Source organism: Epinephelus lanceolatus, chromosome 19 (genome assembly GCF_041903045.1).
Source record: "Epinephelus lanceolatus isolate andai-2023 chromosome 19, ASM4190304v1, whole genome shotgun sequence".
Taxonomy (NCBI): domain Eukaryota; kingdom Metazoa; phylum Chordata; class Actinopteri; order Perciformes; family Serranidae; genus Epinephelus; species Epinephelus lanceolatus.
This window is the reverse complement of record NC_135752.1, coordinates 17,375,489-17,399,991: the sequence shown is the minus strand read 5'-3', so window position 1 is coordinate 17,399,991 and position 24,503 is coordinate 17,375,489. Positions and strand designations below refer to the sequence as shown.

The following is a 24,503-nucleotide window of genomic DNA, read 5'->3' as shown; positions in this document are numbered from 1 at the left end:
AGAAGTCATCTCTGGCCAAAATTATCCATCACAAACAACTAGAGATATGTCTGATATCAGCCCCTCATTAACCAATTTACTGTCTTTATATCATAGACACTCAGTTTCCTCTATAGTGAGCAGTAAATTAAGACTTCAGACATACATGAATCGTCTTCATTTGGCGTCATCGCTGACAGGTGTAGTGCCGCACAACTGTTCATTTTGGAATCTGTAAAATGTCAAATAATGCATTGTGGGGATTTTAGCAGAAGGTGCTCTTTTTTTGTTTCACTCTGGGAATTATAAATTTCCCACTCAAAATTCATGCACTCAAATAAAAAAGGCAGGCAGTAAATATAGTTTACTACAGTGAGTTATACCAGACACAGCCCAAGTAAACAAGCAACTTTAACTGCGATACAAGTCAAATCAATGCCGTAACAGTCACTAGTACACCCTTTTCCTGTTAGTAAACAGTATGACGTTTTTCGGGGGGCGGGGCTTAGCTGGAGGCAAAACAATTGTCCACAGACATTAGCCAGTGCTAGCTAGCAAGTTCTGTTGGCTTGCTTAAGACAATGGAGGAAGACAATACAAGTGGTGCATTCAGAAATACTCATTCCGAGTGCCGGAGGGCACTGGAACCGGACCGTTCATAAATTTGTAGCGCTGTCAGAATGTGCCATTCGGTTATCCAGAGTGGCAGACCACTCTCAGCACTCTGTCTTATGACAGCAAATCAAGTCAAGTCAGCATGCAGAACTGTCAGAAGTAAACTACACTTTAATTTTACAAGCTGATGCTATTGACTGTGCATCTAAGATATTCCCAGTCCATCTTCAAAGCTCATTTGACTTGAAAGGGTTACCTGTTGGCAAGCTAAATAAATTGCCATGAAATGTCACGACTGAGACATGATTGAGGCGCCTTCAACTCTACATCTGGAGAATAAACAGACATTTACGAGAGCCATCTAATGGGTGACTCTGCCTCAGTGACAGCTTATTAAAGTAGCCCATCCAATAGCCTACTCACAGAAAGAGTCCATAAAACCACACAACACATCATTAGGAATCTGTCTGACCTTAGCAGGGATATGGCCTCACAACTAATCAAATGGCTTCTGCCAGTGGGTGCCATAGCTGCAGTTACCATGAGGAGACAGAGCCACCTAGTCTTTACAGATTCATCAGCCTCATCCGCCCCAGCAGTCAGCAGCCTCAGAGTCATCAGCCACCGCCGCCACCACCACCACCATCAGTGTCTAGACTCGCTCAGTGCCGCTCAGATGTCCCTCGACCACAAAATATCTCGCTCTGGTGTCCAAGCGCCAAGGACTTCTGTTAAATTCTAATTATCACAAATCATCTGTTAATCTGTACACACTCACTCTCTCCTGATTGAAATAAAAGCAGGTTTGATGGAAGTGACTCTTGACTTAGGGTGTCCTGCTTTTTAATCCTATAAAACAACCATTGATTTATAATTGATAATAATGCATCGTTAATATATACACTGTTAGTCATGCCTAGGAAGTGTGCGCTTCACATGGGAGCATTTTAATGATCGGCCCTTTTGTCTTATCACATTTAAGCCTTGTTGTCTTTGTCTTTGTTGGCAGGCAGTGGCGGCTGGTATGTGTTCAAATTAAAGTTTTGAGCCATGACTCCTAATCTAGCACCCAGTAACACAACAACACAACATTTTAAGACTATGTAGCCTACAGCCCTGTGGTGGTGAGTCGTGTTTTGCCTCCAGCTAGCAAACTGAGGTCATTATGATGTCGGCCCTAAAAGGGTCTATAAAGCTTTCATGAAAGTTCAGTCAGGAAGACAACTTTTCATGCTCAGGCTGTAGGTTTCTTTCTCGCCCTGCCATTCACTCCTGGCACATATGCTCACTCACTGTCTCTAGGTGTCATTGTCTGGATAGGTCAACTGAGTCATCCACCAGTAACACAGCAACACACCTTCTCTGTCAGCCTATCATCTTACTGCTCCTCATTTTAAATATGGTTGTATGTCTGCCGTAGTTCTTTCTTGCTGCAGTAGTGTGTGCCCTCCACCTCCCCATCACCACCTTGTCTTTACTGATTCGTCAACCTGGTACGCCCCAGCAGTCAGCAGCCTCAGAGTCATCAGCCACCACCACTACTACCACCACCACCCGTGTCTGGACTCCGTGGGGGGAATTATCTGGCTGCTGCTCACATGTCACTCGATCACAAAATATCTCCCTCTGGTGTCCAAGCACCAAAGACTTCTCTTAAATGTTAATCAGCAGAAATCATTTGTTAACCTGTACACTAATATTCCACATTAAATATTACCTTCATTCTTCTGTCCCTCCTGATTAAAATAAAAACAGTTGATGGAAGTGCGTCTTGACTTTGGGTGTTCTGCTTTTCAATCTTGTAATACAACCGTAGATTGATAAAAATGCATTCTAAAAGACACAACTTTGTTTAGATGTAGTTTGAAAAAAGTAGGTTTCTTTTTCTTCATTGAGGGGGGACTTTTACAAAAGCGGTTGGGTGTCCTCCACCAGAAAATTTTAAGCACAAAAACACCCCATTTCTTGCATTCTGATGAATTTTTAAACACCAATTTGTGCCTTTTCTGCATCAGTTTATGGTGGAAATGTCTTGTCCCCTGTGCCCCCCCCCCCCCCCCCCACAATCTACAATTATGAAAAAGCATAAATAAAAGTAATAGGTACTGCAGCCAAAATTGTCCAACACGAAGAGCCACTAAATATCAGACCCTACCAGACGGTGAGTCAGAGTTTCATCATTAGGCTTTATTATAGCATCCCCTGTGGGCATACCTGATCCACTGTTTGTTGCTGTAAAACAAGGGACCCCAACATATGTGCCAAAGGAGTGACTAATACAGGGCCAAGGTGCTTTGTGCATTACGTCCAAATTAATGTTTGCTTGCAAAGCAGTGCAACTGTCCAATGGCTTTTCCACAGTGGCTGCAACAAACAGCACATTTTTCTAACTCCAAAACCAGCTCTTAAATGCCACGTGCCTCAAGCTGCTAGTAGTGTAGTCATGACAACAAAAACTCACTTAGTAGTATATTGCGCCGGGACTGAGAATATGACAACAAGGTCTGTTTTGTCATATGGAGATAAACACCACAAGGCAGATAAAGAGTAATTACAAGCACACCATGCTAAACAAACAAGGACCGTAGGGTATCTTTTCAATGTTACAGCCTCTATTATTGGTTGGAACTGCACATGTTTATTCATTGTCAATTACAATGTGTGAGACAGATTGTGATCTGTTTCATTGTAATCAATGCCATGTTAGCCTTGGAAATGCCAGGAGAACAACTTCATCTCTGCCACCTGAAAAACCTCATCCTGGTGGATTTTATTGAGAATTATACCAATGTTAAATTTGATTTATGGTCATAACTGAGAGGAAATACATACAATATCTAATCATGGCCACGCAAATTGAAATTGCTATCTGCCTACTTAAATAAAACAGGAAGCTGGTTCTCCGCTGGAGGGAAGATCATTAGGCAGGCAGCAACACATGGCTTGCCAGCTAAATCGATTGTTTATTTTTAAATGAGAGCTGGTCAACATGAGTGAGGAATTAGCTAAGCAAATCAAAGACATGGACATGAACAGATTGACTTAAAAAAGAGAATGTCAATGCTTTATAAATCCACCCGTCAACCCTGAAAAGTCCATGAAAATAAATAAAAGCCCATCTGGCATTCTCAGTCCTGTCACATTTTGACAGGCTTTTTATGACTACAGTGTCTTATGACAGAAAATCAAGTCAAGTCAGCAAATGCAGAACTGTCAGAAGTAAACAGCACTTTAATCTTACAAGCTGATGCTATTGACTGTGCATCTAAGATATTCCCAGTCCATCTTCAAAGCCCATTTGATTTGAAAGGGTTACCTGTTGGCAAGCTAAACAAACTGCCATGAAATGTCACGACTGAGACATGATTGAGGCACCTTCACCCCTACATCTGGAGAATAAATGGACATTTACGAGAGCCATCTAATGGGTGACTCTGCCTCAGTGACAGCTTATTACAGTAGCCCATCCAGTACTCACAGGAAGAGTCCATAAAACCACACAACACATCATTAGGAATCTGTCTGACCTTAGCAGGGATATGGCCTCACGACTAATCAAATGGCTTCTGCCAGTGAGTGCCATAGCTGCAGTTACCATGAACCAGCCAGTTTCAATGGCACAATACAGAGCAATTAAAATCAGTCAGAGCCTTAAACCACCAAACCTTGAAATAAAGTTCAGGACTCAGATAATTGAAATTTACTGCAAAGATTTGATGAGAAGATTAATCTTGCATCCATATTTCGCTCTCTGTCTTGCACTGATTTCTGTTGACCTTTAAAGAATGCCTCAAATTCTTCACTGTGGCTTTATTAATTTATCATTACACTCGTGAATGTGTGCGGCATCTCATTGTGGGCTTGGTGTAACTGAAAATGACCTAAAACGAGTGAAAACCAAGCTCCCTGCTTCCTTGTTTAGTCTAGGAGGCATCACTGCAGTAAGGAAAAAAATCAATACACTAAAAATATGTTTGTTTTGATCTCTGTATATTAGATGTTGACTTTTTTAAGCCATGTAACCTTTAACAGTCACTGGATCAATAGGTTGGAAACTAAGAAGGCTGTTCACATCTACTGACAAATAGCATTAAGTAGTCAGAAAAGAAGCAACGTTTTTTTTAATGGAGACACCAGAAAAGACAGCACTCAAGTTGCAGTTTGCATCGGGAGAGAAAAACATTGGCTCAAACTCAATTAGGTTAAGGAGAAGAGAGCCAGCCTGCAAGCAGCTATCATCCATTAGGAGACTGTAATAATGACATATAAATGCAATTAATATGACTGATGAGTGGCAACATCCTGACAATCATTTGCCTACTTCATCATAATAGTCAGTCTGGAAAATCCCATTAGATCAGAGGATGTAATAGTGAAAGTGCTAAGGAATCAATCCATCATTGGGTTGTCTGAGGGTTTATTAATGTTGAATCGTCTGGCTTTGACAGTATCCTACAAGGCAAAAGTGAAGATACAAATACCGAATAAACGAGAACGTAGCATGTGACATAAATAATCTTGAGTGTTTGGGTTTTAGCATGAATAGTGATACTAATGTTTTATTACCAACTTCTGTCACCTTAACTTTAGATTAATAGCGCTTCACCACCGACCTGTTTCTTTTAAAAGTGGTGTGTGATGATAAATCAAAGTAGGACTTTTATCTAACTTTTATTATGCATATTTATTTAAAATGTTGGCTCAATACTTGATCATTGACAATAATTTAATTTCTTTATTACAGGAATTCTGGCAGATGAAATAAGAGATGTTCCAAAATCATATTTTTCTTCCCAATAACAATTCTGATACCTGAACTTTCATATCGTCCATTATTGAGTACCAATCTGAAACCAACACTTAAAAACAACAACAACAAAAAAAACTGCTTACTACTAACCCTGTATGAGGTATCAGATTATTGCACAGTACTCATCTACTCCTTATACCTGATTTAGCATTGTCAACACATTCTCACTCTGATCTCATCATCACGACCATGTTTGGTCATGGACTTTTCACATTAACATATGATGTGCAAGTTACCCCGAGTGCATTGATTGCTGATGCTCTGGGACGCCGTGTCAACTTCAGCCTGTTACATGCACTGTCTGTTTTCAAAATAAACTTCCGTTTATGCAGGAAATGTACGGTTTGCTTACAGTCTCTTTCAAAATGAACACCTTTCTAGTGACAAAAGTCAGTGGTCATGTTCAGACATATTAGGGGACATAAACAGAAGACAAACAAATGTTTGATTGGAGGGAGAATTTAAGTATTAACCTTGGTTACTAATTTCTATCTAGGACTTGTATGTATATCCACTTTACATGGTGAGATGTGATACTTTCCATATCTTGTGCTACAATGGAATTTCAGCCTGTAGTTTTTATCTATTGTATCAGAAAAAACTGAAACAAACAGTTATAACACTAAAACATATGGTATAGTACAACAAGTTATAAACACAAGTGAGGTGTGAACATCGCCAGTGTTTACTGTAAAAACAAAAGTGCGGGATCACACATTGTACAACACCTGCTTCACAGCAGAGGGAGGTGGTGGTGGTGAGCTCTTGATACACTGAATGTAGTGAGTATTTTTGCCATTTATTTCCATCTCCTCCCAACATTAGAACAAAAGGGTTCAAGTGGAAAATCAGCAAAGAGGCTATTTGCTAATTAATGCCCCGTGATAAAGATGTACATTAGCGGGACTGAGATTCATTAAATAAGAGCCTGAGCACCACTGATTTCCAAATGTTGGGCATTTTTTAGAGTTCTACTATGGATCAAAGTTTCATGTGTATTGCAAAGTTGCCTGAAAGTTAGAAACAACAAAAATCAATCTGCAGATATACAGATACTTAAACGAAGGCAGAATATTCTCCTGGATTCTGACAGCCATAGTAACAAGCCTAACTAAGTGTTGATTGCTGGAGAGTGCCATTTTGAATGGACCCATTAATTCTGTTTGTTGAGCTGTCTCATTACAGAGTTAATAGTGCATTTGTCCTGATTGCGGTCATGTTACGCAACAGTGATCACACTGTTGGGCTAATGGGTGGAAGGCACACCGCACACAGCAATATATGATAATCTGTCTAGTTTCCTTATACCAAAATGATCCTATGTTTTCATAAAACAATCAGTAACTACAGTGGAGGTGATCTCAGTCATTTTGGAAATTGAACTAAATATGGTTTGTTTTTAATTTAATATATCTGACAAAATATGCATTGGCGTCAACACATATAATCAAGGACAGCAGGTGAAGGATACAGGCTGTTTTGTTTCTAGTGATGCATACCCACACTGCAAAAATAGTTTCAAGTTCAAGTCGAGTGTTCTTATTTAACATTGCACATTCATAAAGAGTCTCCACTAAAAACAAAACTCCATGCGTCACATGTTTAATGCTAATTATGTGGAAATAAATTACAGGTTTCATCCAATCAGTAATTACATGTTGCTGTGCGCTAGATGATTGAGGCGGGACATGCCGCTGGTAATGATATGCTCTGTCTTCTGCTACATTTACAGTAACTGGTTTTAATCAATGATCATAGGCTGGGGGGCATCGACTGGAATGATTACAGATTCCCAATAAAGCTACACTTGGGAACTTTTATAAAAATAACTTTATGTCATGTTTGCTGAAACCCCCACTGAATCCAGACAGTAGTACATGAGACAAATAGTGATGTGATAGTGTGAAAAATTATGTTTCTCCTCCTCCTCCACTTCTAATGGCATTTGCCAGAATCCACCACAGTTACAACCAATCAGAACTGAGGAGTCTCCGATACAGCTGTCAATCATGTCTCACAGCTTGTGAACTGCGGTCAAACTGTCAAACTAGGTAGTGCTGATCAAATATGAATCAAGGTTCTGTTACTGTCTGTGACAAAGTTTGATATGGGCAGTGCTTGGTCTTGGCTGGACTGTTTTCAAAATGATCAGGTCACTTGCTTCCTTATTTTATAGCTACACAGTACGTTATATGTTTCTTAAAAAAATAGTCAAAGTAGTGACAGAATCTTAATGCATATTTTATCAGCAATGTTTAATTTCTTAGTCTGTCTACAATAAGTTGGGTACATAGTCCATAAAGCAGCTAAAAATCAAAATGAAATCTTAAGTATTGAATTTTTAATGACATTTCATAAACATTGACAAAATGTTTCTTTCATTTACCGTACCTTAAATGATTTATAGGGGCTACAGACAAGTAAGAATTTGTACCGTAAGTATTTCTTGTCAAAGAAATAATAAGGCCATTGAATGCATGAATGCACGCCATGTGTCTTCATTCTTTGTTCTGTCTTGCCAACGTCAGAGTGTAATGGAAAGTTCCTATCCAACTAAAAACCTAGCCTCATCTCACTTTTAGGGAGTCAAAGCATGCTGCTTGAGCAGTGTCCCTTGGCATCACGATAATGATGCCAGGGACACCATTTAGCGACACCAGGCTTTCACCAAACTCCAATGTAAACCTATTTATTTCAATATTAGACATTCAGAGCAATGGGCATAGTAGAGTGTGGAAGTCTGTTAAAGCTGGATTAGAAGGGAGGTGGATGGCTTCAACAAGCACAGGACTTTGACCCTAAAGACAGATGTTTGTGTCCCATGTAAAACTAAAATCCAACTTTGAGTTACTTTGTCACATCAGTCCAATCAGCTTGGTTGCCTAAACCTAACTGCCAACTCCTTCTTAGTCACCTGAGTCGACTCACGTGACCTAACACCAACCCTTTTTGCGCCATAATCTGCTGAGCCCCTGCACGAAGATATAACACAAAAGTCTGCCTTCTGCCAAAGCGTTTAAATATGATGAGCGATGAGATCATGTTAAAAAAAACTATCTTGGATAGCTCCTCCCCAAAAAACAGCACCATAGGTCATTTGAATGAGCAGCTTATTGCCATCCATTTACAGTTTTTGTTAGGCGACGACCTCTAGTGGCCATAGTAATTATGACGGGAACAAAGGAGGAAGTCAGGTGATGTAGTATAAAGAGCTACAAAGTCTGTGTAGGGAGGAGGTTGAGGTGGATAGATAGGTCAAACAGACATGGGACCTTGACCCAGGATACTGCCGTTTGTGTCCTGTATGGTACAAACCGTCAACACTGACTTATTTTAACTTGCGTACGAATGTAACGTTACGTCATCTTGTCACAAGATTTTGTTAAGTATATTACGAGACAACATGAGGTTACATACGTATGTGAGTTACTTACTTAAGTTACATTACTTATTGTAATCAAAACCACCATTCTTTACCTAAACCTACTCACACAGTTAGGGGTGCTGAATTAGGAAATGCTCCTGTGCGTCGTATTAGAGGGTAGGAACAAACAACCTCTGATGACATGGGTTGAAGGACTCCTTGCTTGGAAGATCAGTTTTGAGAAAAACTAAATTTGTAACAATACCATTATATATAAGGTCATACGGGTAAAACAATCTGCTATTAAACCCAACTGTCAGGAAAGGTAATTCTTAAGATGTAATTTCAAAGCTTACAGCAGAAAGGAAGATAAAGGATACAGCGATGACAAAAGGAGCATCGGCATCATATCATCTTTACCCTCTGGCAGTTTGTATCAAATCAGAGTCCTGATGATCAGACCCAGATACTGTATGTTGCTGCCTTTGGGGATCTTACAGAGTTGTGAAAAACACTTTGCCAAAAGAGCCGGTGGTCACACAGCATCACCCCTCAACACCTTTTCAACACTAACAAAAAGTTTTTGGTTTCTTATCATCAAAAAACAGAAACAGGTCTACAACTTATGATCATACTTGTAATTAATGTCTAGTTTATCTTTTCTGTTGTAACTATGAGTACATCTTTTATCTGTTAGACACACCAGATCTGTTTTACCATACAACATCTATGAACACTGATAAAACAAAGTGTCCAGAACAGGCTGTTTCCTTACTTTTTTTTTTTAAAACCAGAACAATTAAAAAACCCTTATGCGCCTGTAGAGGAGGATCGGCACAGACATATTCTTTCCCTTGGACTGTATCTACCGTGTTGCCTCCAATTGGCTACAGACATCACAGTTTTTCTTCCTGTTTGCTGGATGTGTGATTTATTTATTTAGAAGAGGTGACATTAACATTAACATCAGACATGTGTTTTTCATTCTGTCTCTGAATGTGTAATAGTGTGAAACAGATGGGAGGAGGATATGTCTACCAGCCTATTTGTGCAAGCTATCAACACTTGTTTTACCACCACTGGGTCTATGCACGACTGCATTACTTAAATGGTATTTGTGTAGCGTCTTAATCAAATCAGGTTTAATTTGCACAGCTCTACAAACAGTCCACTTCTCGCGCGAAAATGATAACGACGGACAGTCCCTTAAATACGTATGAAGATGCCGCGCGTGCCCATTTCTCACCTTGACAATGCTCTTAACCAGTCGGAAGACACATCACCTAGCAGTGACCTCGGGAGAGCATGCTATGCTGTGTTAGACTTCCAAGGGTAATTGCTGTTAGATCAGAGCTAATCCAGAGCCAGACAAAATACCGGAAAAAAAAAAAAAAATGCTGTGTGCTGTGCCTCTGAATGGAGGTGAGGGGAATACAGCCATGACATACCAATGAGCTTCCTGTGGATAAGCATACAATGTGTGAGGCCAAATGCCCATTTTCCCCTTAGGCTTATCAGAGGTGTGCTGAAAACACCTCTATTCAGTTTCACTGATGCTGTATGAAAGAAATGATTAAATCTGACAGACATATTCTAAAATGGTAAAAAGAAATACAAATAACATGGCAACATACTGCACTTTAGCAATTTAACAACCTTGCATGCAATTATGTTGAACACACTGACAACAAAAGGCCCGTTTCAAGGCAATGTTATTATAAGCACTCCTAACCAAACAATTATCAATCATTAGATGCATGATTCTCTTTGTGGCTCTCAAATAATAAGCTCTTTTATAAAAACCTATACAAGGCCACCGTTTTCTAACAAGCCAATAAAGGCCCATCGCAACTTAATCTACTCATCCCTGAGGTCATACAGTTTGTTTGGCCAAGTCTTACCGACAACTCAGAGTGGAGAAAACCTCTTCCTTTTGTTTGGAATCAATGGGCCGATATTATCCAGACTGACAACAAGAAGAAAAAAAGAAAAGATAGAACATGTGTCCCTGTGCAGATAAAGGCAACTCCACCAGGAACTTGGACAGATGTGCATGATGGAGCAGAAAAAAAAAGAAAAAATAGTGGGAGGGAACCCATCAGTCGAGGGGAGATTAATGGTGCACATTCTTTATCTGAAAGGAAATCTCAGATTGTACAGCTTGGAGGGAATGCAAATAGGTGCAAACACACTAGCATAGATAAAAGGTTTAAAATCTTTTTGTAGGAACCATGGGGATATGATGATAGTGAGCTGTGCGGAGCTGGCACGTTTCCAAGGTGCAGAGCAAATTCTGGTGGGAATCAAATTTTATGGGTCTTAAACATCATTGTGACCAGCTTATATGAACAATGAGTCTCCGTTTCCTCTTTCAAACACACACACTGCTTGTCATGTTTGCAAAATAAAACCCTTACGTGATTTCAATAATTCCATTAACTAGGTTAGTCGGGACTATTTAACTACATCACTATGGTGATAAAGAACTAACACATGCGATCTTGGTACTACAAGCACAAGCCACACTCTCCTGCACACTGATGAAGAAAAAACAGACCAACAGATAAGACATTTTGTTGAAATGGATTTCAAAGAACGGTGTAGAAATCCCAAAACTATTGAAACATAAAGCGCAGTCTGAGTGAAATAAGTCTGACAAGCTCAGAATGAAAGCAGAGGTTGGTGAACAATATATGGAGTGTGCATGAAAGACGCAAGGACAGGAGGGAGAGAGAGCATCTGGAGCCCAAACAGAGTGAAGCTGAGCTTTCATCCTGCCTGTGATCTGGAAATCTAACCTGTCAACCAGTAGGAGGACATTTACAGGCCATTTGGTCTGTTTGAAGCCGGAAGAGGGGGCTGCGAGTGAATTCCTGTGTGACAGGTTCCGGGTAAAACATACATTTTACTGACAGTTTGATGCTGACTCTCATCTCCACCTTATTCCTCAGCGGTCTTAATTATGGCAGGCTGATGTGGTTGTGTTTTGCAGATTGCAAGGTGATGGACCCAGCCGTGCACCGGCTCAAATATTAATTCAAACAATTCAATTTCCTTTTGTGAGAAGGACACGTTGTGCAATCAAAATCAGCCAGCCAAAATAATAATTTGGACGTGGAAAAACTATTAAAATGTCAACATAAAACACTGCTAACAGGGAAAAAGAGTGGACAAATGGAGTGAAACAGCCTATTTTTGGCAATGCACTGTTTCCTATTTCACATTATTCCTATTAATCCTGAGGAATGAATTGGTCTTTGTTGCCATTTTTGTTATTGGCAAGAAGCAGATACCACAGAGAAAAAAACGACTTTGAAAATGTATTGCTTGTACTGATGACTGACTGATCCTTTGATTTGCGCAAAATTAGTTATGTATGAAAATGGCACAAAATCTCTAAAAGAAAGATAGAAGTATCAATAAATGGTCTACACAAAAATTACAGCAGCTTTATCAGGGACTCTATAAGATGTAAGCAGCACTTCCATTCGTCAAAAGCTGCTTCTCTTGTGTGTTACATAAAGCATTGGCACAGCTGTCTGCAACCGACCGACTGAGTATCAGTAGGCAGGTATGCAGCATTTCCATTACAACTCTCGCAAGATAAGTTAGAACTTGCACACAAGTGAGAGCAGAGCCCAGGCAAAGGAAACTCCACCTGCTCTTGAGTGCCCTGATAGCTCCCACATGAGGATGAAGTTCACATTTTTGTTCAACACTGCAGCTTCCAAAAGAAGCAGAAATCCTAAATGTGAGTTCACACCGCCTCAAGGAGCAAACAAAAGTCTATTCCACACGCGCATTTACTCTGTCTGCTCTCCAAGCCTTTTTCTCTGCTCATGTTTCATTTAGTTGAGACAGTCAGAGGTGGACTCCGCTATTGTGTTCATTAAAGTCATCTGGTAAGTTCAAATCCCAACGCAAGGCCAGAACTGTCTCTCAAACCAGAAAAAGCTAAAAGGTATTTAAAAGAGTAGTTGGTGGTGGCTTCTTCTTTTTATGTACCGTCTGCCTTTGTACACACTGTAGGAAGGGGAAATATTTTCTCTGCAAATGTGTAAAACCACACACCAAGGAATTAAACCACTTGAAAGTTTTTGCATTTATCTGAAGTCTACCCAGTCTCCAGAGTAAACGTTGGCATTGTATATTGCTGCAAACCACAGATACGAATTATTTTTATGATATTATGTAGCGGATACATTAAAACTTTATGTTTCAACAACACTGTGGTTAATGCGAGGCTTTTTTTTTTGGCTTTAAACACCTGTTTTTGCTGCAATTCCCACTGGAAACCAACCTCCTTTATGGCACTACACCAGCTGGAAACACAACGTCTCAGGAAAAACAAACTGCTTTTTGTGGCACGATCCCAGCTACAAATGCCGTGATGTCTACTTAAAAACAATACTTTTTTTTTGGCACAATCCCAGCTACAAATGCAGTGATGTCTACTTAAAAACAATTCATTTTCATGGCACGATCCCAGCTACAAATGCTGTGATGTCTAAGAAAAAAACTATTCATTTTCGTGGCACAATCCCAGCTACAAACGCAATGCATTTATGTCTACTTAAAAACATTTAATTTTCGGGCACAATCCCAACTACAAATGCAGGGATGTCTAAGAAAAAAAACAATTTTTATGGCGCAATCCCAGCTACAAATGTAGTCATGTCTACGTAAAAACAATTCATTTTTGTGGCACAATCCTAGCTACAAATGCAGTGATGTCTAAGTATAGGCCTAAACAACTCATTTTTTGTGGTACAATCCCAGCTACAAATGCAGTGATGCCTAGGAAATAACAATTCATTTTTGTTGCACAATCCCAGCTACAAATGCAGTGATGTCTACTTAAAAACCATTCACTTTTGTGGCACAATCCCAGCCACAAATGCAGTGACGTCTAAGTAAAAACTATTCACTTTTGTGGCACAATCCCAGCTACAAATGCAGTGATGTCTAAGTAAAAACAACTCATTTGCGTGGTACAATCCCAGCTACAAATGCAGTAATGTCTAAGAAAAAAACAAATCATTTCTACAGCGCAATCCCAGCTACAAATGCAGCAATGTCTAAGTAAACTTTTATGGCATTACCCTAGCTTGAATTTAGGTGATGGCTCAGTAAAAAACAACCCCTTTTTATGGCAGTATTCAAGCTAGAAAGGCAGCCATGTCTAGGTGAAAAACGCCCACTTTTCATGACACTATCTCGGCTGGAAACACAGCAGTGAACTAAGTAAAAAACAACTGCTCTTTGTGACTCTATCGCAGCTGGAGTGGGAGCAGTGGGGATAACTCGCTTAAAAAAATGATTTTGTGGTCTGCGGCTTTGCAGCCGTCTCACCTTGGTTTCACGCCATCCACTATCTCCTCCACTTCCCAGTGACAAAGTCAGCTCATACGCTACATCACTTTAGAAACACTGATATGATACATATGAAATGTACAAATGTAATGTATCCGTGGATTTTTTTCTTTTGGCACCTGATCTGTTTAATTAACAGCCACATTCTGCCAGTCGATTCAAATTATAAAATGTGTATTAATTCGCTTAAAAAAATATCGAATTAATGTTCAAATTTTCAACATTATGTACCTAAAAATTTCAGTCAAATGAACTCAACATCAAACAAAATATTCAGAGGAAATGCTTGATGTTCATTTGCCAGGGCCACTGTCTAGTTGTTATCTCTGTCTGTGCTTCTAAATGTGCCTGTGTAAATGAGAAGCAAAAGAAAAAAATAACTCCCACATTCCCAACTCTTTGCTTCATTTCGTTTTTTCATTTTCAGCTCCAGATACACATTTACTTTCATCAAATATAAAGCAACCCCTTGTTACGTTAAAGACTTGGTATCAATATGTATTTTTTTTTCTTATGCGAGAATCAATGCTCAAAATTAAACGTCAGGATGGCAAGCATCTGTATCGATCTGCCCAATTTTAAAAGTGAAATACCAAGCGAGAAAAAATACTACATGCTAACAGAAGTAAAGGAGAGAAAAATATCTTCAACTCAAACTGCTGGACTCGCCGTGAACTTCACAGTCCTATCAAATCACGTAATGGTAATAGAATAAGTTTATTCATCCTTTTGAAGCACAGCTTTCATTTTGCACAAGTTCACATTAATTCCAACTCTGTTAAAGCTAGGCTAAGGCTGTTGTTAATTGGTTTAGAAATCTTAAGAAACCTTGATTTCACCTTTTTTTAAGCTGGATTCAATGCTATTCCTTTCCTCAATCAACCATTAATGGAAACTTGCCCTTCTAATTCCTGTCTTTTATTCAATCACATCAGAGCTTTGGATGAAAGGTTACGTGTTCTTCTCTTGCAGTATACTGAAGTGGCTTCAGGCAATTGCTGTTTTGTCCACAGATGATGACCTCAGTGATCTTTAGGCATATTTAAACTTTGTGAAAAATTTAACAAACCTACATCTATCATGCTTGGTTTTAAAGATATTGTGTGCAAGTTGATGGATTTCACCCGAAGTCCCCGAGCCCCAAACGTCTGGCTCGCATTGTAAAAAGTATTTTACTAAGAGAGCAAATACATTACACAGTTTTTGTCACATGGGGCCTTCTATTATGTGGCGGGGGACACATCGGAGGAGCCCAAGGAGCAAAAAGAGCAACTAAATGGAATTGCTTTTATAAATCAGTGTCACATTATGCATTCGGTGCACAGAGTAGAAAGCCCCTTTACAGTACACAAGCAGAAAGTTTATGAATCTTTTGGGGATCAGCTTTTTCTCTTGTTAGATATGCCATCCGGGCTATTCTTTGATACTAGTCTAGCTTTACATATCAAGATAAGTTGTCTTGGACTAATAGAGGTACACCCACATAAAACAATGCTGTGAAAAAGCTCAGCAAAAGTCAATCAGAGAGCAGAAGGTCGCAATCAAACTCCTACAGGGACATAGACTGTTGAAAAAAGTTCAGGTTGCTTTTAATTTTTGATGCTAATGTCTCAATAAATGCAGGTTGCTGGTTTCAGTTTACATGAAAAGAGACATAGTAGTACTGGTGAGAGTCTCTGGGCTTGTCACTGAATCTATAAAAGCTTTCAAAGCCATAGTGGAGGTCCTGTGTAAAATGCTAATTGCTCAAATGCTGGTAACAGTGGTTCTATATGCTACGTATATTGGATGTTTAGTCTATGACCAGCCTGCTCAGCCCAGACTTTCAAACATCAGATACAACCATTACATTTCATAGAGCCTCCGCAATTACATGTATAAGTAGACAACCTAATTTGTTTGATACATAAGTAAACAGAGCCCACGCCTCATGTTTATGTATAGGAAAGGGTAAACACTTTTTCAGGATCTACCTATTTTTTTATTTTTCCAGCTAAAGTAAACCACCCCAAAAGATAGCATCTTAACAGACTAATTTTAAACAGACAATATACGACAAAACAAAAACCACTGAATTTCGCCATTCCCTCATTTGCCAAACATTATCTTTGATCTTTTTTGGCCAATTAATACAATAGAAATAAAATGTATGAACGATTGTGTTGTTGCTTGGCATAAATCAGAGGAGAAAAGGGGCAAGAAAAAAACTGAGCTAGCGCATTCATTAGGGGTATTTACATGAACTTCACTGTTCATTCCGTCAAAGATAACTACAGTGCCCCCCTCAGCAATGGTAATGATCAAATGATTATGCTGAGATCAAAGCTGTCCACCACCACCACAAGGCAAGGCTGGAGACACTGGTGGCAAAAACAAAGCATTACATAATCAAGTTCCTGCGAAGGAAGAGCAACCAGCATGGGTCACTGACCACAATTCATCCATTCTCTCCATGCCATCACTTAGACCTGTCACCATTAGGCTAAATGAGCATGATTCTTCACTCTCTGCCAGTCAAATGAGTTTCCTGTTGGGGAAGGTAATACAACCGTACAATCTGTTGTTTGTTTTCCAAAGAGCACTCCCTCACAAAAGAAAGATGTATGTTTCTCTATATATACACTGTATACACACACGCTGCAAACAAAGCAGCATTTAGTATTAGGGCTGACACCTTCTGCACACAGAGAAATAGGATTATTGTTTCTGTACCTAAAGGTACATTTATTAGAAAAGTACACTGCAAGGTACAGAAATGGTCCTTAAGGTGACAACTGTGAACCTTTATTTGATTTTAAAGGTACAAAATGATTGCTGACAGCAAAGTGTACATACTTTTAGCAAGGTTATGGTGCAGGCAATGTGACCTCATGGTCACTAGGGGTGGGAATCACCAGAGGATCCACGATACGATATTATCAGTATACTTAAGTCTCAACATTATTGCGATTTCTCACTCCAATTTACAGTCACAAATTAACCTAACCTGCATGTCTTTGGACTGTGGGAGGAAGCCGGAGTACCCAGAGAAAACCCATGCTGACACTGGGAGAACATGCAAACTCCTATTCCAGGGTTTCAAAACTCTCAACCTGGGTTCAAACCAGGAACCCTCTTGCTGCTCGCTTGAGGCGATAATGCTAACCACTGTTCCTTGATTTATTGGTGTTTGGTCAGTTTGTCGTTTGGTTGGTTGATATGCTCTTGTGTGTCCAAATTCCCACTTATCAGACAATTGCTGGTTTTTTCATAAGGCCATGTGTCCACCCAAAGTGTTTTTCTCATCCCATAATGTCTGTTTTAAAAACACCTAGCTTGGAGGTTTAAGACAAAATGGAGGCACAAAGCTTTTTCAGCTGAGATCCCTTAGTTAAGTCTGCTTGCTATGGTACAGAATATCCACACAAGTTAAAATGTTGGCACAATGTAGTGTTCTTGCCCCTCCTTCACTGTGATTAGAAGGCTGGGTAAAAAGTTGCAGTGTTTTAACCAAAGTTGAACATTTTTCAACTCCTTCTCAACCAGAAAAAAATGTCCAAAATGCAGCACTCAGAGCAGAATACATTGTCAGCGCGTCATCAAGGTTCTAGTGTTTTTAACAAAACAAAAATACTTGGCCCTCCCATTGCAAAGACGGTGGCCTCAAGCAAAATTGTTTTGATAGAATGTACTTCTTGTACTGTCACCAATTTAGTTAGAGTAGCATGCAGATTTTTATTCTTTGCCTCTATGCCTCGTTCAGCATATCAAACAAGCAAATACCAGCATGTTGTTTTTTCCCTTAATTCCTCACACATCTTGCGTTGCCTTTGCAAAAGCTGTCAAACAACGTCAGAGCTGCCACCTTTATACACAACAACCACACAAAGCTGTGGCTCTGTTTAACACCCAGACTCAGCAATCCTTCACACATGCAAGTGTAACCCACAATCAGCGGCAGCATCTTAATCATCATTAAACTTTAAAAGCATCTCAGTTTTTTAAAAAATGGAATATTGATTGGTAGTAGCTATGTGGACTGCATAAAGTTTTATACGCTCAGTAAAATTACCCATCACCCTTATTTTTAATTTCACCATATCACAGTTGGCTCGAGCTGGTAAATGGTCTGCACGTGGTCTGAGTTTTAAAAATGTACATTCTCAATGCATATTTCATGAAGACCAATGCATGTGTATGAAATGTTCATTTTTGAGTGTTTGCATTTTTAACACAAAGGGACCCTGGTCGCTAAAATGCATTAACAACCAGTGAAGTGGCTGATGAATCAAATCATGCAGAGCTTGTCGCAAACCTGCCATTTTGCTCTGTACGATCAAACCAAAAGGACATGAGACTAAAAAGACTGGAGGTAGGGTATGACATGCACAGGGCGTGGTTAGGAACAGAATTCACACTACAAATGAGACTGCCAGTGGTGGAGCATTCATCTTAAAAAGACAGCCTCCTATAGGTCTATTATAGCAGGTCAAATGATGACAAATAGACCATTTGATGGCCTGCACAAGCTCCACCACTGATCCTACTCTCTGTGGTCTCCTTACACCCCTCCGTATATCAGTTGGATGAGCTTATTCGTAGTATTCCCAACAACACTCCATTCAGCACTAAACTAAGCGCTATGCTAAAATTTAAAAACTCCACACAAAAAACTCACACCTCCACCTCAGCTCCACACCGTGTAATAACTTCCATCTCTTCTCTTGACCTTACCCCCCCTCTTCAGTGCTTGTCCTGCAGTGCTAAGCTCAACCCCTGACATAAGATTGTAGTGCAGTGTGTACATGTTTGGTGCCACAGGGAACAGAGTGCTCCGGTGCAGGCATTCTCTTTTTTTCACTTCACCACTGTTGCTTTTAATCTCCCATCTCTAAGCAAGCAGGGTTTGCTGTAACTCCTACTTACAGAGATACAGCAAGGCAGAGAGAGAGAGGGGGACGGAGAGGGAGAGGAAAAGGCTGGTTGACAAGCCCGAGTTCGATAAGAAGCGTGAAAAAATATACTAAGATGCAGTGGGAAATTAAAAAATGTGATGCTTAAGTCTGATGCACTGGATTGAGACGATAAAGGACAGGGAGACGTTTGAATGCTCGGCTCCCGCGCTAAGTGCCTGAAGGTTTTCAAAAAGGTGAACTCCTAATGAGGTGTTTACCGAGTCAGCCATGTTGCTAAACATATCGATTTCCGCCCAGTCCCACATCACTTAAAATGAGCAAAGAAAATTATCTTGTGTGACAAAGCGTTGCGGGATTGAATTCTCTCCCCAGAATTTCTGAGTGTGGTGCTGCAAAATTGTATTACAGTTCCAACATATTCTGCATGCTAAACCTGCGTTAAAAACTAGCACTGAAACTCAAATTTAAAAGTGAAACGATGGTGGAACAGTAGAGTTTGATGGCACTAGGAAAGGAGAGGAAAGCCCTAAAATGCACCCACACAAAACAATTAAATGTAAAGCACGGACTGCTTATTGAATGTGTCAATTTCCCTCACTGTTTCCTGTCTTTCTTTTTACATAAGGAAAACAACAACAAGAAATGGGGGAGGAGGGGAAGAAGCCCTGTGCATTTCCTCCGCACTGCCCTTTCTGCTCATCCATTCTCCACGACACTTGAGGTAATAAATCAAAGCTGAGCAGGCAGCAGGCCACAGTGAGAAGGGGACTTGCTGTCCTTTTCTCCCCCCACCTTCCTTAACCTCTGACGTCCATTTCAACAAAACAATCGGACATCTGACAGTATCGAGGAAACAGACAAAGGACTGCGCTCATTAGGGTTTGGACAGCATCTGGCTAATAAGACACGCTCCAGCATTTCTGAAATCTCTCCAGTGCCAATTTCTAAAAAAAAAAAAAAAAAAAAAAAAAACAGTAAGTGAATTGTGTGATATGAAAGGAAGGAAGTACAGCTGAGGAGAGGAGATGGTGTCATGTGTGGTGACATATTGTTTGCACTTCTACATGTCAGTCAAGTGTGGCACAGCAGTAAACACTGACTGATGAGGCAGTAGTAGTGCATGTAAAGCAAAATAGTGAGCATATATTCGTAAAAAGTCTAATAATTTGGTTCAAAAATAAAGTTATTTTAAGCGTGACAGGTCAAAATGTGCACACAAGGACTACAACTTTCAGTATGTTCACTTCCTGCTTTTAAAGTCAGTAAAAAAATGTCTTTGGATTACATTTCAGTTACTCTTTTACTACGAGTTTAAATTATTTGCAACAGTTCTCTGATGTTTAGTTGAGATTACCTATTGGAGTTGTTGTTGTGGTTGTGTGCCTCTTTTTTTCTGTAACAGACACTGATGTTAACAGCTTCCTGAAAGCTTCCAGAATAGAGTGTTGATGGGTGTCTGCCTCAATCCAATACAGTCTACACACCATACACTCCTATATAATGTTTAGTAGGTATTAAAACATAAAACGGAAAAAGGAATAAATAAAAAATGACAATCCAAATGCCAGAGCTGTATCTTAAAGTGTTTTTGGTGATGCTTAAGCTTTTGTAGCAACCTGGAGCACCATAATTCACAATTTTAATAGGAGCGAGAAAATAATAAGGTGGAATATTGATGAAACAACGGCAATTCCGATCATAAAAATTCACCATCTATGTGATTCAATTTGCTTATTTTAGTCCCACTGAATCAACAACGCTGTGCGTCTTTATGATGTCGGGGGGTGCAACATTTCATTTCACGAGCAGAACTCTGCCACTAATACATCCATCAAGAGGAAGGCTGTCGAGATGGCCCGATGCGTTGTGGCGGTGAATGCTGAGCACGAAGGGGAGAACACAGGTGACACCAAAATGTCAACTTCCGCCTTGGACGTCAGGATCTTAACACAATTATAATAATGTGATGGTTTGCGCAATGTGTGGTGGTGTAATGACATACCCAGCAGGTGTTTACATACCAGCATGCAATGAAAAACTAGGATTTCCCAGGAGACGACATGCAGTATGTGAAATGAAAGTGTCTGCAGATTGTATTATTTTGAACAGAAACACATCGCTGGTGTTTTTCTTTAGGTATGAATTTCTTTTCAGTGTCATAAATGACAGTTTTGTAGTGAGAACATCAGAAAACAACAACACTAGATGTTCTACAATATGGTCAACGCCGTGAGCGAACATGCTTGCATTAAAAAATATCACAGCCCCCTTTTTTTTCTCCTCCTCTCTCCACAGCATGCAGTCATGCACTGGAAGGGCGAAGCAGCAAATTTGCTAGCTGGCTGACTGGGAGGACAGAGAGGCCTTTCTCACCAGTCAACGGCTGTCCTTAATGAGAATAGAAAGTGATTTACTAGCTTAATGCTCCAGCCCTCAGCCTGCCTGCCCGCCTTTGCTTCGCGCAACCAGTTTACTCCTCACACAGAGAATGAAACAGAGACCAGGGATGGAAAGAGGAGAGGAGAGAAGGAAAAAAAAAAAAGAAGATAGCAAGCCAGAGTCCAAAAACTGTAGTAATGAGACATGGATTTTTTCAGTGCCCACATCAACAACCTCCACCGAGTCTTTGCATCTTCGTATTTGCCATGTAACAGTTTTCCTATCGTACCGAGCCAATACAGTTGCCCTGAACTGATTGGGAACTGGAAAGCATGCAGCATTTTGCAATTATGGTCCACCCTGTGTGGCTTATTGCATTTGACAAACATTACTGTGTGCCACACACACACACACAGTCATAAAAACTCGGCTCGCACACCAAAGAGGCAAGTATAACAACATCCATCTTTCTCATGAGTCTGTGACATAAGTGAAAAATATAGAGGAAGCAAAATAAGCAAGTCTCCTTCATGCATAGTCGGCACCTCTGATGGAGCAAGTATCTGTTTCCAGAAAGCAGAAATACTTCCCCACTATCATGCCCTTTATGATTATCCAATCAGTGATGCTGCACCCAGGACCTTTTTCCCCACAGGGAACTTCACAAGACCAGAAATTTGGCTCCACTCAGGTATCTTTGACTAAACACACACATATAGTTTTCCTTTAAAACCAACTGACAGTGATGCAAACTCCAGCCTGGTATTTTATTCAACTTATACCACCAGCGATGCATGTGTGCCGAGAATTATGTGCTCAAGTGAGAATAAAATACCAATTTCATGCATATTTGCAGGGCCAAATTGCATTCCTTGATTGGGGCACCATACTTAGGGTATGCATGAAATTCAAAGTCATAATCATATTTAACCACAAAATAGGGAAGACAGACAGAGAGGGAGACAGAGTGGGAAGAGGAGAGAAGAGTGTCACTTAAACATGAGCGCTACTTAGTTTGGATCCCATGCGGAAGCAGCAGTATTTTAAGTAACACAAGGAAAGGAGGGGATGGCACTGTGGGTCACCTTTTTACCTGGGTTATTTGGCTGCGCGTCATGCAGGAGACACAACATTTTAGTTACCATGGAATCCAAACAGGGTGATGGAAACAGGACAGGTGATTAGTGCGTGTGTGAGCGCATGATTTGGGAGTGTATCTCAGCGTGAGTGCAGCCCTGCCAGTGTGCATGTGTGTGTGCATGGTCCCTATGCGCACAAAGCTATACAGTAGGTTGACTGGTTATGATGGTGACGGAGGGGAGACACAGTGGCACAGCAGTTCTTACCGAGTGTGAAGTAGGGGAGAGCTGTGTTGTCAAGATCATCCATTACGGAAATTCGCCCAGGTAGGTCTGTTCTAACGAATAACAGGAGCCGGGATTCCCCCCCTCCTCCTGCTCCTCCTCCTCCTCCAGCACCAGTTCCTCCTCCAGGTCCTCCTCCACCAGCAGCACCACCTGCTCCAGCGGCGGCACCCCCTCCTCCTCCTCCGACCACGCTCCCCGAGGCTCCGCCGGTGAAGCTGAACTCGTTCTCCCGGAGTACGGGCAGTGTAGAGACGGTGACGGTTTTCACCTCACATGGCGCCTCCGCGTCGCTCTCTTTGTCCCTCTCCTCGTCGGGCGATGTCGCGCCTCTGTTTGCCTGGACTGTCAATGTCCCCGTTAACAAGAGCCCCGCGAGAAGGACGCGGAGGTGCGGCAGTATTATCCTCGCCATCCCGCTCCTTGCGTGTGGTTCTCTCGCTTTGAGTGGGGCTCATAAGCTGCCCGTTCACTTATAGTACAGTCGCTGCAAAGGAGTCGCGTCCGTCCAGGAGGCGGCAGCACAGGTGTAGTGAGAATGACATCTCGGCTCCTCACACATATCCATCTGTGTTCACACTGTGGGACAACAAATCACTTAAACACGGAGGAGCACGTGTCCATTTCAAGACAGACATGAGGTGGAGTCAGCAGGTCGCGTGGCTTAATTTATGGCGGGGAAAAAACAAACAAATTCCTTGATTCTTATGAGTTCACTCCGAAAGAGTGAATGAAAGAGTTAGTCACACACTTTGGACATTTATTTCTTTAAAAAAAAAATCAGAAACTTGGACTCATAAACAAAAATAAGTGATTAAATAAATAGGTATGTGCATGTGACCCAACTACTGGAACATTCTTCCTCAATTTGTGGTAGACATGGACTTATGCAACTAAAAATATTGCACAGACTTCACTTATAAAAAAAATAAGCTCTGTAAAATGTATCCAAATATTAACCCATATGTTCTAGTACTTGCCCAAAGGTCACAACATATTGGCGAAATATTGTTCAGTAACTATCAGACGTCCTGGGGCCACGGACTGCACCCTTTGGTATTAAAATTTCTGGGGGTATATTCACAATGTTTCCTGCTGCTAAGAGTTGCTCCTAGTGACGAAATTCTAAGAAAATTCTTATAATTGTGACATTTTCTGCGAATTTCCCTAATTAAAGTTAAGACTTGGTCCTTGTAAAGATAAGTTATTCACAGAGCATCTCAGACCTTGAAAGAGCTCCAAAAGTGAAAGACTGTAGGCGTAGAGAGGAGGACTTTTAAGAGGTTTAAGTGTTTCTTAATCAGAGGAGAAAATAGTGGAAACACCAAGAGGTCAGAGAAGAAGTCTCCAAACGCTGGATGACAGAGAGTTAATGAAATGCTACAGATTAGATCGTGCAGGGATGATATGTGGTTGATCTCACCTTCACAGTCAGCAGTTCATTTCATTTCCACTGGGTGGCCACACCTTGCAGCCTCATAAAAGGGCGTGCCTGTGACAACCAATCACATTTGTTAAAAGAATGCATCATACCTAACAACAGGGTCAACCACACCTCCTCACTAAGATAAAAGTTTCTGTCTCTTCCTAAGTAAGAGTTGCTCTGAGAACTTTCCTAAATCACTCCTAAGCTAGGACTTCTTACTAAACATTTTTAGGCTAAGTTAGGAGCAGAATGTTTGTGAATACATTCCCTGATCTTGTGTTAACCAGCTCCCAATATA

The 24,503-nt window shown here is 40.5% G+C and overlaps 1 protein-coding gene across 1 annotated transcript in view; it reads right to left on the bottom strand.

Annotated features, from left to right (window-relative positions):
- astn2 (astrotactin 2) overlaps positions 1-23,324 on the bottom strand; it is a 443,146-nt gene extending 419,822 nt beyond the window's left edge. The window contains exon 1 of the mRNA XM_033646535.2: positions 22,762-23,324. Within this exon, the coding sequence (XP_033502426.2) occupies positions 22,762-23,194 (433 nt within the window). The 5' untranslated portion in view covers positions 23,195-23,324. The remainder of the gene's footprint in view (positions 1-22,761) is intronic.
- Positions 23,325-24,503: the final 1,179 nt, after the last annotated feature.